Source organism: Odocoileus virginianus, chromosome 23, assembly GCF_023699985.2.
Source record: "Odocoileus virginianus isolate 20LAN1187 ecotype Illinois chromosome 23, Ovbor_1.2, whole genome shotgun sequence".
NCBI lineage: Eukaryota > Metazoa > Chordata > Mammalia > Artiodactyla > Cervidae > Odocoileus > Odocoileus virginianus.
Genome location: NC_069696.1, coordinates 21,224,153 through 21,240,635, shown reverse-complemented (window position 1 = coordinate 21,240,635; position 16,483 = coordinate 21,224,153). Strand labels below are relative to the sequence as shown.

The 16,483-nt window shown below is 38.1% G+C and overlaps 1 protein-coding gene across 7 annotated transcripts in view; it reads left to right on the top strand.

Moving 5' to 3' along the window:
• Window positions 1-16,483, top strand: part of EPS8 (EGFR pathway substrate 8, signaling adaptor) — a 195,295-nt gene that overhangs the window by 118,410 nt on the left and 60,402 nt on the right. For all 7 annotated transcript variants that reach the window (XM_070453675.1, XM_070453674.1, XM_070453676.1 and 4 more), the window contains 2 exons: window positions 3,698-3,777; window positions 7,162-7,235. In XM_070453675.1, the coding sequence (XP_070309776.1) occupies window positions 3,719-3,777; window positions 7,162-7,235 (133 nt within the window). In that variant the 5' untranslated portion in view covers window positions 3,698-3,718. The remainder of the gene's footprint in view (window positions 1-3,697; window positions 3,778-7,161; window positions 7,236-16,483) is intronic.

Genomic DNA, 16,483 nt, shown 5'->3' with positions numbered 1-16,483 from the left:
GCTACTCTTTTTGGGAATTGGGATGAGGATAGACCTTTTCCAGTCCTGTGGCCACTGCTGGGTCTTCCAGATTTGCTGACATAATGAATGCAAAACCTTGATGGCATCATCCTTTAGGGATTTGAATAGTTCTGCTGGAATCTCATCACATCCACTAGCTTTATTAACAGTGGTGCTTCTTAAGGCCCACTTGACTTATGTAGAGATATGTATCTACATATGGTATATATGTGTGTCTGTGTGTGTGTATATATATATGTATGCATATATGTGTATGGCATATAGTGGCTCGGCAGTAAAGAATCTGCCTTCAATGCAGGAAATGCAGGTTCAGTCCCTGGGTCAGGAAGATTCCCTGGAGGAGGACATGGCTTCCCATTCCAGTAATCTTGTCTGGAGAATTCCATGGGCAGAGGAGCCTGGTGGGCTATAGTCTGTGGGGTTGCAAAGAGTCAGACATAACTTAAGCAATAGAGGACTCAGCATATATATGTGTGTATATATATATATGGTCCGTGTAGGTATAAATTGGATGTATCTTTTAAAAGAAACATTTGTAATTATTTCCTTTGCAAAGAGTGCTCTATATTGCTTTGTTTAAATATCTAAAAGCCTCCACAATGCTACATGAGCATCTGTGACAAATGACACTATGGTTGCTAAAGTGGAAAGTTTCTATATTTAAAATTCAGTTTAGCAAATCAACATTTCTATTCCTTTTTCAAGTGTCTCATTCTGACAAATCACTATTTTAAAACAAAACACAAACCATGCATTTATTTGACTCTCATGAAGAATTAAACATGAAAAAGATGAGCTGTGGCTATCGCTTTTCACTAAAACCACCTGCTGTGGTTTTAAAATGCAAAGTAGATCAAAATCACTACAAACCCTGGGGGTTTAATTTATGTACTGAATGAAAACCAGCTTGTTTTAAAAGAGTACTTTTTTTTTTTACCTTTATAAGAAACTTGTACACCTATCTCATTTGATCTTTCATTATCCCTGTGAGCTAGAGAGACCAAGAATTACCTCTGTTTTACTGATGAAAAAATAGAGACAGAGGCTTAATTGACTTGCTTAGGCTAGTTAGTGCCAGAAATGGTGTTAAAATTCTAGGCTTTGGGAAACCCTCTGTCCTAACCTTTAGCTCCCTGGAGGCTCAGCAGTAAAGAATCCACCTACAGTGAAGGAGATGCAGGAGACGCAGGTTTGATCCCTGGGTCCAGAAGATGCTCTGGAGGAGAAAGTGGCAATCCGCTCCAGTTTTATTGCCTGGGAAATCCCATGGACAGAGGAGCCTGGTGGGCTACAGTCCATGGGGTCACTAAGAATTGGACACTACCGAGCAACTGAACACACACACACCACACAAAGACACCATAGTGTTATCTTAGGCCTCTGTCCTGGCCCAGATTCTAGAATGTAACAGTGGTATGCTCTCTCTTGCTCCTATAGGCTTGTGAGAACCAACTGTGAAATAATCAGGATTTCGTGAGCTGCTGTTAAACCATTGCTAGCTTGGAATGGGCCATAGTGGGAATACAGGAAGTATCACAAATCAGGGTTCTGTTTTTCTCTAGAGAACTGGTTTACCTCTGTGCACCGATTGTATCTAAGTATAAACCAAAGGAAAATCAACAACAATAATAAAAACAGAAACAGTAATATAGCATAAATGTAATGTTATGGGTATACTATTTACCTAGGTTAAAGATCAATATTTCTTTGTTCCTTAATTTAGAAATTTGCTTCTAAGCTGTGAATAAATATGGACAAGACTCTCAGAAAATGTTGAATTAAACTTGAGTGTTTTGAGGACCTTTATAAATCTTATCCATTCTTTAAGAACTAGGTCAAGTTCCAACCCTTCCAAAAATTATGGTGTTTGCCTTGCTTTTCCTATCTCAGAACCTCTAACAGATTTAAAATAGAGCCTTATACCTTGGGACCTATTTACTGTGTGTTTCATATGGATTGGTTTTGTCTCCATAAGAATACAGTAAACTCTTTGAAGAGTAGGATGCAGATATCCAATCCATGCTTCTTTCTTTGAATTAATATCTAATGAACACCCAGCCTGTGCCTGGTACCATTCTTAATGCTTAAGAAACAGCAGTCATCAGATAAGTCTCTGCCCTCATGGAGCTTAAAGTCTAATGAAGAATCAGGAATTAGTTTAAACAAATGAGAAATTACAACTGTGGTAAATACTTTGAAAAATTATGTATTGTGCTGAGTGTATCTGATAGTGGGCTTTTATCTATTCACAGAAGTCAGTAAATATTTCCCTGAGGACATGGTGATTGAACTAAGATCTGAAGAATGGAAAAGAGTTAATTTGAAGTTACTAGGTCTTGAATGTTATTTCTGTATGTAGACTTTCTGTGCCCTCCCTATTTAAGTTCCCATAAATCATACCCGCCCCCCCCCCCATATGGCACTTAATTTTCCCTTTGTAACAGTAACAACAATTTAAAATATTATGTTTATTTACTCAGTGTATATTTTTTCTATTAGACTATTGGCGCAAATCTAGGACTATGTCTCTTTTGATCTCCTTAGGAGTCCCAGTATTCATCATAGGACCTGACATGTAACTCACACAGTAGCTGTTAATGTTTCTACTATCTTTGCCTTGTCTCATAATAAAGCTGGGATACGTCCCACCTACCTCTCAGTTATTGAAGCAGCATAGTGATGTAATATATACAAAAGTCAGAAATGTAAGACAAGATCCAAAATAGTTTAGTGCCACAGAAACCAAGAAGGGCCAAGTATTTAGGGGTGAATAGAAATAATTCAGGTGTAGGAATGCTGTCTAGGAGAAAAAGAAAAGGCCATTGGATATGGCAATAAGGAAGTTTTCCTTATTTGCACTCATCTTATTTGAAGGAAATTTGTTTAGTTTATGAAACAGATTTAAAAATGGTTTCTGAAGAGAAGTATCTGGTGTTAATTTTAAAAGTTGCTTTTTTGTGTGATGAGTAAAAGGAATGTAAAAATGAATACCTTCTTGAAAAAAGTATCCAAGTGTATGGATAGGATGTGGTCAGATATGCTTTGAAAGAAGGAATAAAGAAAATGGAAGGAAGGATAGAAAGAAGGAAGGAAGAAAAGCTAAATACAGAAAAAAAAGACTGGAAGAAACTGGCAGGACTGTTAAATGGTTATCTTTAAATGATGGTGTTGGGTGATACTTTTCCCCTCTGTGATATTTTGTATTTTGTGCTCCTGTATTTTTCAAGTTTTTTTTTAAATTTAATGAGTTCATATTACTTTCATAATGAAATATTAAAATAACATCTCATAAAATTGAGTAAAATATAGAATTATGCTTATCTAGTTTGAGGGTTCAGAACTATATTTACAATTTTTCTTTTATTCACCTGGGGTTTGATCCCTGATCAGGGAACTAGATCCCATGTGCTGCAACCAAAGATCCCACATGGTGCAACTAAGACCCGGTGCAGCTAAATAAGTAAATAAATATTAGGAAAACAATTTTTAAATGGCAATTTAATTTTTGTTTGTATGTCCATATGTAATTCTGGAGCTTGAGCTCTCTAAGGGTGGAGATATTTATATTTCTAGCGTCATCCTGGAAATGACACGTATTTTGTTGAATGAATAACTTTAGAGCTGAGATGTCTCAACCTTTTTACTGCCTTCAATCCATGAACCTTTCTCTTTTCAGAACACAAGCATTAAAATCACGATGAATGGTCATATTTCCAATCATCCCAGTGGTTTTGGAATGAATCCATCTCAAATGAAGTAAGTTGGAAATTTTATATTTAATTTTTTGCTTATTTTAATTTGTTTTTGTAGTTTTAATTGTTTTATATTTTCAACAAAAAGATCTGTTTCACTTCTTTATGTAGTTCATTCCTCAATATATAACTTCTTGTAACACTAAGATATGTTATTGTTAAAAGTTTACTGTGTCTCATAAGAAAAAAGATGGTTAAGCAATCAACCCCAATGACAGTGATCTAATTGAAGATGTTTTGTTCTGGTATTTTATGTATTAATGCTTTCCATAGCTGAATATGTACTTTATTTCATAGCTTTCACTTTCTCTGGAGCATTCAGTTTTGTTATTTGTAAAATATTTGCATTTGAGGAAAGTTAAATGTCATCTAGTCCAGTCTCTCAAGATATTTACCATTGTGTAAAATTGAAAAAAGACCAGTTCCTGTGGCTTTAGATATAATTTGAAATCGGTACCCCAACTTAAGTGGCCATTGCCTTGTATATTGTGGTTAATATTGTTGTTGTTTTATATTGGCCATTCTAATTTAGAGTTCACTAGCTTTCATAGCTCGGTTATTCACGTTTTTCAGATCTAGCCTGTTCACATTGCTTCACACTTTCTTTTTACAAAGATAATCGCCAATGCCCTTAGTGCTGGTCAGTAAGAGACACCAGGGGAGTATGTCAAGTGTCATCTTTATCTTGTCCATCAGTTTGTTCAAGTCAGAAAGTTTTACCACAGCTTCATTTTTTTTCCTTTTTCTTATAATAAATATCCATTTAATTGTGAACTTATTATAATTTCTTCTACTAAGGAATTCTTATTTCTGTCCCAAACTATTCCTTCTCTTCTAACTCGATTTGTGGGCTTTATCTCCTGTGTGAATTTTTACAGTCCTTTTCCATCTGGTTTTGTTCAGTTGCTAAGTTGTATCTGACTCTTGGCGACCCCATGAACTGCAGCACACCAGGCCTCCCTGTCCTTCACTATCTCCCAGCTGCTGCTGCTGCTAAGTCACTTCAGTCGTGTCCGACTCCATGTGATCCCATAGACAGCAGCCCACCAGGCTCCCCCGTCCCTGGGATTCTCCAGGCAGGAACATTAGAGTGGGTTGCCATTTTCTTCTCCAATGTGTGAAAGTGAAAAGTGAAAGTGAAGTTGCTCAGTCGTGTCCGACTCTTAGTGACCCCATGGACCGCGGCCTACCAGGCTCCTCCATCCATGGGATTTTCCAGGCAAGAGTACTGGAGTGGGGTGCCATTGCCTTCTCTGCTATCTCCCAGAGATAGCTCAAATCCACATCCATTGAGTCAGTGATGCCATCCAACCATCTCATCCTCTGCCACCCTCTTCTCCTTTGCCTTCAGTCTTTCTATCTGGTTACTTTGCCATTAATTCCTGGATTATCTTTCTTAAAAAGTAGTTTGGATCATGTTACTTCCCTGTATAAAGAGAACAGAAATTTAATTCTTAAGCTCTCTTTTTGCCTTCCCTGCTTCTTGAGCCATTCATCTCTGCCAAGCACATCCCATTAGATGCTTATTCCTTCAGCAGCCATCCTGGTTCTTGAGCCAGATCTACATGCTTTTCCTCACTTAATTCTCACCTGCTTCTGGAGCTTCCTTCCATTCTTTTAAATTCTGCTTAAATGCCAGTCAACTCTTCTTGAGCATCCTTATAGAAACTTAGTCCTTTTTTGATGTTTCATCTATTAGTTTTACCCAGATATCACATTCTATTGTAACCATTTTACTTGTTGTATTAACAGTATGCTCCCTACCCCCCTACCCCCGCCTTTGTTGTTGTTTAGTTGCTAAGTCCTGTCTGACTCTTTTGCGACCCCATGGACTGCAGCCCACCAGGATCTTCTGTCCATGGGATTCTCCAGGCAAGAATGCTAGAGTGGGTTGCCATTTCCTTCTCTTAAGGATCTTCCCAACACAGGGATCGAACCTGTGTCTTCTGCATTGGCAGGCAGATTCTTTTACCATTGAACCACCAGGGAAGCCACCCACCTTACTCCTCATTTTTCTAGATTTTCAGTTCAGTTCAGTTCAGTCGCTCAGTTGTGTCTGACTGTTTGTGACCCCGTGGACTGCAACATGCCAGGCCTCCCTGACCATCACCAACTCCTGGAGTTTACTTACACTCATGTCCACTGAGTTGGTGATGCCATCCAACCATCTGTCATCCCCTTCTCTTGCCTTCAATCTTTCCCAGCATCAGGGTCTTTTCAAATGAGTCAGTTCTTTGAAACAGGTGGCCAAAGTGTGGGAGTTTCATCTTCAGCATCAGTCCTACTAATGAATATTCAGGAATGATTTCCTTTAAGATTGACTGGTTGGATCTCCTTGCTGTCCAAGGGACTCTCAAGAGTCTTCTTCAACACCATAGTTCAGAAACATCAGTTCTTTGATGCTCAGCTTCCTTTACAGTCAAACTCTCATATCCATACGTGACCACTGGAAAAACCATAGCTTTGACTAGACAAACCTTTGTTGGTAAAGTGATGTCTCTGCTTTTTAATATGCTGTCTAGGTTGGTCATAACTTTTCTTCCAAGGAGCAAGCGTCTTTTAATTTCATGGCTGCAGCCACCATCTGCAGTGATTTTGGAACCTGAAAAAATAAAGTCTGTCACTGTTTCCCCATCTATTTGCCATGAAGTAATGGGACCAGATGCCATGATCTTAGTTTTCTGAATGTTGCGTTTCTAGATTTTAGGGCTTAATAAATGTTTATTGAGTAAATTTTAAAAATTTAAATAATGTTTACTTCACATAACAGTAAATTAGAAGTAGGGTATAGCTAGTCAGATTTAATGATAAAGTGTTATTTTTGTTAACTGCTCTTTAAATATTTGTCAAAACAGTAGTGTCTATTTTGCTGTAGTTTGAATGAGAACTTTTTATAATTGGATCACTGCTCAAAACTCAATTTAGTATGGTAAACTTAAATTTTTCTAAGCTAGCTTCAACCTTTTTGAATCTCCATGGCTGGTTTTTTTTTTTTTGAGTCTTTATTGAGTTTGTTACAATATTGCTTCTGTTTTCATGTTTTGGTCTTTTGTTGTTGTTGTTCACAAGGCATGTGGGCTCTTAGCTCCTCTACCAGGAATCAAACCTATACCCTCTGCATTGGAACGCAAAGTCTTAACCACTGGACCACCAGGGAAGTCCCTTGGCTGTGGTTCTGACTTGGCATTTGAGAGAATCTATATTGGATCAGGATCCAATAGCCTGTTTCTGGACAGAACCAGCTGTATAAACTCTATATATTTTTCTAAAAACATATGGTGATTGTGGTACACTGGAATTTATATTTGTAGTTTTGACTTTTTATTGCTTTGCTTGGACTTTAAGTCATCACACTGACCTGTTTTTATTTTTTATTTTTTTATTACAGTGGCTACGGATCATCAGCCACCTTTTCCATGGACAGAGATCACAGTTCACGAACAAGTGCAAAGGCTCTCTATGGTATGTTCGTATATTTAAGGGGGTATAAATATGTTGCTGACTACCTTTGCAAATGACATGTTCAAAGCCACAGTTTGAACCTATGGCTTGTTTATATTATTGGGAATGAAGTAGAGATAAATGCATAAGGATTATTCTAAAAATAATTTTTGTGAAGCTACCAAAGCCATAATCTCTGCTGGCTGTCATACAATTTAGAACTACAGATGAAATGTATTCAGTGCTTTCTATGGAGACTTTTTCTATGGAGACCTAAGTACCTTAGGTAGATTTCCCCATCTAATGATGCGTGATGTGTTTGTTGATCTTCATGACTGATCCTGTTGATCATGGGCTGACAGTGGGACTACTTCCTTACAGCTCTTGAACTTTTTGGGTAGTATTACAGTTTGACCAATAGCCCTTATGGAATTTCTTAGTGATCTTTCTCTAACTTCCATTGTCTTCCTTCTGTTGTCTCAGCTATAAATACTGTTTTTTTTTTTTAAACTTCAAATATAAAACAGAATTCAATACTACAAAGAAGTTGAGGACTCCTGAAACATATCACATGTGTTTAGGAAGACATTTGCTTTTATGGGATCTGTGTGGCCTTTTGTTACTGTATACCCATAAAGAATGAGACTAGTATTAGAGTTAAGAGCAAAGACTCTGGAGCCCGCCTTACTGGTTGAAATCCAATTCTCCCATTTATTAGTTGAGTGATCCTGAACAAATTACTTTACCTCTGTGTCCCTCATTTTGCTTATCTGTATAATGGGAATATCTCATAGGCTTGATATAAGAATTTAATGAGCTACTATGTGTGAAATGCTTAGTACAGTGCCTGGCAAGCAGAAAACACTGCATATATTTGCTATCATTTGTTATCAACTGTAGGAACCAATAGCATTTTCTCAAGTTGAAATTCTTTTCTTTTTACGTCATTGAGAGCTACAAAATTTTGGCTGTGGTAAAAATGACTCATTCTAAGGTTTGTGCTTCTTTCTCTTCCTGTATATCCAGTGACTAGACTTTAGGACTCAAATGTCACATTCATAAAATGAATTTTATACCATATACATTTTCCTATGACCTTGTCAATCTGATTAGCTTTGGTTTCAGTTCTCTTGAGTACGATATTGTGACATTCTTACCATGCCATAGTCATTATGAGTTGTAGATCTAGAGAATATATTCAACAAATATTTGTTTTGTGATTAATACGTGCCCAGAACAGGGCCAGTAATATATGTGCCCCAAATAGGGCCAGTAATAAGGTCCCTTGACTTTTTAAGACTTACACTCTAGAGCATGACTTGAAGAAGCTGAAAAGGGAAAAACTTTTCTTTTTTGCAAAAATAATTCCTTCAGTCTTTCATTTCAAGACAGATACTTATTTGTTTCTGTGTGCCTGACTGTGATCTTCACAGTCTATGTTTACATGTCATTTGATTCATTTCAAAGATGAATAAGAGATGGTCACTTGTTGGGCACTGTTTTGGTCAGGTAGTCCTGTGCATGCAATGTTATAAAGTGCTTTAAATAAGCTTGGATGGCAATGAGGTGCAGATGGTGATGTGGTGGAGTCAACTCTTCTATGTGAGTGGGGTGAGCAGGAGGAATTTCATAGAGAGGTTAAACTCTGAAATTCTCCAGGCATTTGTGGGGCTAGAGGGTGCCTTACCCACTCCAGTACTCTTGCCTGGAAAATCCTATGGACAGCAGGGCCTGGTGGGCTGCCGTCTATGGGGTCGCACAGAGTCGGACAAGACTGAAGCGACTTAGCAGCAGCAGCGGCGGCAGGGTGCCTTAAACAGTTGTATTAAGCCTTCTAAAACTAGACCCTAAGCTCCATGAATGTGGGCCACATTTGCCTTCTTAGCATCAGGATTCCCTAAGTTTAGCTCAGTGGCTAATGTGTAACTTATGCTCAGTTAATACCTGTAGAATAAATATAGTGCATCAATGAGTTGTAAACAGTTGAGTACTAACTGGAGGGTTCAAGGTGGAACATCGGGAAATAAGATCAGAAAATCAAACATAGACCACATTAGAAAAAAGTAATGCATTGGCATCTGAACACTGTTTTAAAGGTATGACTGGTCAGTGAAGTGCTTTAATGGAGGTGGGGGTTGGGGGGGGAGAGTAATAGGTCCTATTTGTCTTGGATCACTCTGGTAGCAGGTGAAGATGGATTTGATGTATATGGATGGCAATAGATGAATCAGAGACCTAAATAATGTAGATAACTCAGATATCTAAATAATAACCCAAAGATTTTTGTTAAGGAGAAAGAGTATTAAGCTTTTCACAAGTACTATAGATTCAAAGGTCTATTTTCATGGCTGATTCATGTCAATATATGGCAAAAACCACTACAATATTGTAAAGTAATTAGCCTCCAACTAATAAAAATAAATGATGAAAAAAAAAGGTCTATTTTCAGACAGCTAAGACAGGAAAATCACTGCAGATGGTGACTGCAGCCATGAAATTAAAAGACGCTTACTATTTGGAAGGAAAGTTATGACCAACCTAGACAGCATATTAAAAAGCAGAGACATTACTTTGTCAACAAAGGTCTGTCTGGTAAAGGCTATGGTTTTTCCAGTAGTCATATATGGATGTGAGAGTTGGACTATAAAGAAAGCTGAGCACTGCAGAATTGATGCTTTTGAACTGTGGTGTTGGAGAAGACTCTTGAGAGTCCCTTGGACTGCAAGGAGATCCAACTAGTCCATCCTAAAGGAGATCGGTCCTGGGTGTTCATTGAAGGATTGATGCTGAAGCTGAAACTCCAGTACTTTGGCCACCTCATGTGAAGAGCTGACTCATTTGAAAAGACCCTGATGCTGGGAAAGATTGAGGGCAGGAGGAAAAGGGGACGACAGAGGATGAGATGGCTGGATGGCATCACCGACTCAATGGACATGGGTTTGGGTGGACTCCGGGGGGTTGGTGATGGACAGGGAGGCCTGGTGTGCTACGGTTCATGGGGTCACAAAGAGTCAGGCACAACTGAGTAACTGAACTGAACCATCCTTCTAGATTGTGTATATATGTGCTAGAATACGATATTATCTTTCTCTTTCTGACTCACTTCACTCTGTATAATAGATTCTAGGTTCATCCACCTCATCAGAACTGACTCAAATGCATTCCTTTTTATGGCTGAGTAATATTCCATTGTGTATATATACCACAAGTTCTTTATCCATTCATCTGTCGATGGATATCTAGGTTGCTTCCATGTTCTAGCTATTGTAAATAGTGCTGCACTGAACAATGGGATACATATGTCTTTGTCAATTTTGGTTTCCTCAGGGTAAATGTCTAGGAGTGGGATTTCTGGGTCATATGGTGATTTTATCCCTAGTTTTTTAAGGAATCTCCATACCATCTTCCATAATGACTGTATCAGTTTACATTCCCACCAACAGTGCAGGAGTGTTCCTTTTTCTCCACACCCTCTCCAGCATTTATTGTTTGTAGACTTTTTGATGATGGCCATTCTGACTGGTGTGAGGTGGTATCTCATTGTAGTTTTGATTTGCCTTTCTCTAATAATGAGCAAAATTGAACATCTTTTCATGTGTTTATTAGCCATCTGTATGCCTTCTTTGGAGAAATATCTGTTTAGATCTTATTCCCACTTTTGGATTGGGCTGTTTGTTTTTCTGGCATTGACTTGTATGAGTTGCTTGTATATTTTGGAAATTAATCCTTTATCAGTTGTTTCATTTGCTATTATTTTCTCCCATTCTGAGGATTGTCTTGCTTATAGTTTCCTTTGCTGTGCAAAAGCTTTTAAGTTTAATCAGGTCCCACTTGTTTACTTCTGTTTTTGTTTCCATTACTCTAGGAGGTGGGTCACAGAGGATCTTGGTTTGATTTATGTCATTAAGTGTTCTACCTGTGTTTTCCTCTTAAGATTTTTATAGTTTCTGGTCTTACATTTAGGCCTTTAAGCCAGTTTGAATTTATCTTTGTGTTTGGTGTTAGGAAGTGTTCTAATTTCATTCTTTTACATGTTGCTGTCCAGTTTTCCCAGCACCATTTATTGAAGAGGCTGTCTTTGCCCCACTGTGTATTCTTGCCTCCCTTGTCAAAAATAAGGACCCATAGGTACATGGGTTTATTTCTGGACTTTCTATCTTGTTCCATTGGTCTGTATTTCTGTTTTTATACCAGTACCATACTGTCATGATGACTAGCTTTGTAGTGTAATCTGATGTCAAGAGGGTTGATTCCTTCAGCTTTGTTCTTCTTTCTCAAGACTGCTTTGGCTATTCGGGCTCTTTTGTGTTTCCATATGAATTGTGAAATATTTTGCTCTAGTTCTGTGAGAAATGACATTGATAATTTGATAGGGATCATATTGAATCTGTAGATTGCCTTTGGTAATATAGTCATCTTCACAATATTGAGTCTTCCTACCCAAGAATTGAATCTTTAGCTTTTAAGTAGTAAAGTTTTATTCCCCCCTTTTTACATTTAAAGCCAACTGGGGCTCCTTCCTAAGGTGAGGTGATTTGTCAAAGTACCATAAATTTTAAAATCTTGACTGTAAGAAAAAGTAACAGTTAATTTGGGGTAGTGTGACAAAAATGAACAGCAAATAGGTAAACAGAGAACATAACTAGAATGATGGAAACAGGCAGATGCTAGAGGCATTCATCAGCAAGAAAGAAGACTCAGCAGTGTGTTAGGCTTAGATGTCAGAGGGTTTTAAATTCCTTGAAGTTGCAGGTAATATTTCACTCCTCCTTGTAGCTAATACTCACCTTTCCCTCTCAGCACACTGTCCACAAAGACACACATGTACATTATGCCTTCTCTCTGACAGGTTCCCAGTCAATGGGATGAATGGTTACATGGATGAATGACAGCGTAGAAACACGTCCAGGTTTTGAACACACCTTTTCTAGTTTATTCAGCTGGAATAAAATTCCAGTTGAAGCTCTAACTGTAATTAGTTAATTTTAGGACTGTTTAGCCTCCCAAACTGCATAGTTTTAACTTTTCTTTTGTAATTAGCATGTTGGTAAAGGAGAGATTTGTAATGTCATTTATCGTGTCACAGTGCATGCCTTTAAGATTTCTCCTCTCTGATGATGAAACCAGTTGAATCAATCTTTCAAGAATTCACTCGGCTTCATGCCTGGCACATGGATACCTCTGGGATGCGTGGGCATTATTTAGCATGCTGCAACATGAGTTTCACGGCAATGACCAGTGTTTTTCATGTGCCGAGCACAGGCTAGAGCCTGTGTCAGGAGTTTCATGCAGCTTGGTCTTTTTTATGAGAACACTTTTCAGTCTGACACCATAATGCACCATTATGACTGCTTCAGTATCTCTCTCAGAGAGGTAGTGCATGGGTTTGGGGGGGCCACGTGATCCGTGGCTGAATCATAGCACTTCTACCAAAAGGGCCACTGTTTTGAGCGAATGATTTAATGTTAGTCCCAGTTTCCTCAACTGCAAAATAGAAATGATGATAATATTGCAGGAAGTGTATGAAAAAATAGAAGTAGTGAACCCATCATGGTAGTGAGGAAGGGTATAGGAGGGTAACTTTTAGTCACAGGTTCACAGATGCATCAAATTTAATATTTTTATGTTACCTCCAAATATTATACATCTCATCTCCGTGATACTTTGTCAGGAACAAGAGGTAACCTTCATCATATAGTTTAAAGTTTGCATCTCAGCTATCACTAGGAATATTTTTTTATAAGTCCTATGAATGTGAACTGCACAATTATGATAATAAATTTGCTTCTTCTAGATATATTCTTTAATTTATTCAAGGAAAATGGTTAAGTTCTGCTGCAGTTTTAATCACCCTAAGCTGTCATTGATTCATTATTATACAAGAAATTTTAAAGCCAGCATGTGAGAGGCTCTGCATCAGTGAAGTCCCTGACAATATAAGTAGAAAATACATATTAATTTCTCTCTTCTACAGTTTCTTTCTTATCTCATGGTGGTAACATTTCATTTGGCTGCCATTATCAGGGAATTGAAAATTTTATGTATTTTTTTTCCAGCTAGCCTGCTTGTCGTAGTCCTTTTTTTAAGGAAAATGCTTGTAAAAAGCCTTAGACATTCCCTTCTGTTGGGGCGCGGCTCGTGTAATCCTTTGTCCGTGACTCAGCGGGTCAGTGGTGTGTACTCCAGCTGGTGTACTGTGAGGTGCTCAGAGACTCCATTCCTTACCTTTGTTGCTGTTATTGTTGTTTAGCTGCTACGTCCTGTCTAACTCTTTGTGACCCCATGGACTGTAGCCCGCCAGGCTCCTCCGTCCATGGGATTCTCCAGGCAAGAGTACTGGAGTGGGTTGCCATGTCCTCCTCCAGGGTGTCTTCCCAACCCAGGGATGAAAGTCATGTCTCCTGCATTGGCAGGTGGATTCTTTACCCCTGAGCCACCAGGGAAGCCCATTCCTTAACTTTACACCAAATCATACAGACTCTTTTCCCTTAGGAGTATTTGAAGCTGTTGTATTTTCCTGGATGGCTAGGTCCTGTGGCTAGCAGTTTTAATAAACTCAGGTGAACTGTCCTTTGTTGGTAACGTGCCTGCTTCTAGCTTTGCTTTTGATATATGTAGGGTAAGAAACTAATAGGAAATCTTGTGAGTATTACACATAGATTGTAAGTATTACACATAGATTGTAAGTAGGGAATAGAGAGTGTATGCATTAAAATGTGCAAATATTAACATTAGACATTGTGACATCTCTGTCTCCCGCTCGGAGGGCTTATTTTATTTAAGTGTGCGTTCTTTGCTGTCTTCTGAACAGCTGAACTTCCTAGAAAAGTGACTTTCCTTTAAATGAGCTAAATGTGGAATGTCACAACTTACCATAACTAATCAGCTGTTTAAAGTCATCCTATCACTAGAAAAATATGTTTCACAGAATTACCATTTAGTAATACTTTATTGTCATGACCTACATTTATTATTGTTGGGCAGTGATATAGTAAAAGATAAATATGACAGGCAGTCTCTCAAGTTCCATTTTACCTGAACTTTGAACACTGTTGTGATGTTAACATGTAAGAAGATATATTTGCTTTCTTCTTGCTTTTCTTTTTTCTTCTTGTGGAGGTACTGGTAAAGTGAGCATCAGTAATCTGTTATCTGAATGCTTCATTTCTGTATAACTGATTGTAAACTTTGCTGTATTTTTACACAGTGCTCAACTCAATGTTCTCAAATATACCACTTCTCTTAATAGATATTGACCCACATATTTTTCGGTTTGTTCTTATCTTTTTCTTTCTGTTCTTAGTTTGGAATTATTAGTCTCTTTAATTGTCCCATTTGAAGTCTAGGAGAGGTCTTATAAAGTCAGGTGGCACCGAAGGGTTAAAATCCACTTCTCGCATTTCCATCCTCATTGTTGACAAGGTGTAATCTGCTTGGAAAAAAATACACATTTTAAGAAAAAGCATTTTTTAAAACTGTAATAAGTAAAAGGCTCTTGACCTTATATTACCAGGAGGTTGGGCAATGTTAGAGTCGACATCCAGCTTCATAGAGTATGTCAAGTGCGTGTGGCTCAAAAAGACAGTTTGGCAAATTTTCTATGTTATCTGAAAGTTTTAAAGCTTTTTTCTCCTTGGGAGATGAGCCGTTTTAACAACTTGTTGGACCAGGCAATAAAATGAATTCTTAAATAATGTGGTTTTGTAAAAATGACCTTGTTTGTTTTTAAAAAGTGATCTTGTGCAAAGACTGATTTGTCAATCTTGCTTATAGTTGCCTACATCATGGGTGCTGGTAATTATTACTCACTGCTTCTTACTGATTCCCACTAAGCCACCTCTCCTGTACAGAAATTAAACACTAAAATAATGGAAAAGGAGTTCTTCTTTCCTATGGCTGAAAGTTTCTATGTGTAAAGTAGTATGAACAATAACCCATTGTTTTACTTAGAGGAATACTTGGCAGCTACTTTTATGTTCGGCTTCCCTGGTGGGTCAGCTGGTAAAGAATCCGCCTGCAATGCAGGAGACCTGCGTTTGATCCCTGGGTTGGGAAGATCCCCTGGAGAAGGGAAAGGCTGCCCACTCCAGTATTCTGGCCTAGAGAATTCCACGGAGTGTATAGCCCGTGGGGTTGCAAAGAGTCGGACATGACTGAGTGAGTTTCACTTTCACTTTTATGTTACACTTTTTCTTTTTAATAACCAAATCTTTACTTTCTGAGCAGCACTTTGTTTTCAGAGAATGAAAAAATAACAGTTTTCTGAATATTAGCTGTTTCAAATCTTGCTATCTTATTGTAAACAGCAATATAGGCAAATGAGAATTAAGTTTAAATGCTGAGACCTGAGTATTGGTATAGTGGTCATTGTACTCATTGAAGAATTAAGTGAAAACTTTTTCTTTTTAAATTAAGACTTTTGGGGGTTAGTTTTAGGTTCACAGCAAAATCGAGGAGTACCAAGATTTTCCATAAACCTCCACAGCCTAGCTTCCTCCACTGTCAGTAGCCACCTTCAGGGGAATAAACCTGTTAGGTCTGATGAACCTACAGTGATACATCATAATCATCCAAAGTTCACTGAAACCTAAGTTTAAGTGTCTGGTCCAGAAGTAAAATAGCAGTTTTCACAGCACTGTATCAACTCAATAACACTAAAATAATGCATAAAGAATGTCCATCTTTGCTAACTGAACCCACCTAATTCCATCCCATTCTGGTCCATGGAATAAAGCCATCAGGAAAAACAGTGAAGCACCATCAGTGGCACTACAGTCAAGTAGAGTTTGTTTCTAACTCTAATTGTATCAGAGAGAGAGCCTATTTGACCATGACTTACACTCTTAATTTGGAAAGAAAAAAATTTCAACTGCCACTGTTGGGCACACACACTGAGGAAACCAGAATTGAAAGATACACAGGTACCCCAGTGTTCATTGCAGCACTGTTTATAATAGCCAGGACATGGAAGCAACCTAGATGTCCATCAGCAGATGAATGGGTAAGAAAGCTGTGGTACATATACACAATGGAGTATTACTCAGCCATTAAAAAGAATTCATTTGAATCAGTTCTAATGAGGTGGATGAAACTGGAGCCTATTATACAGAGTGAAGTAAGCCAGAAAGAAAAACACCAGTACAGTATACTAATGCATATATATGGAATTTAGAAAGATGGTAACGATAACCCTGTATAAGAGACAGCAAGAGAGACACAGATGTGTAGAACAGTCTTTTGGACTCTGTGGGAGAGGGCGAGGGTGGGAT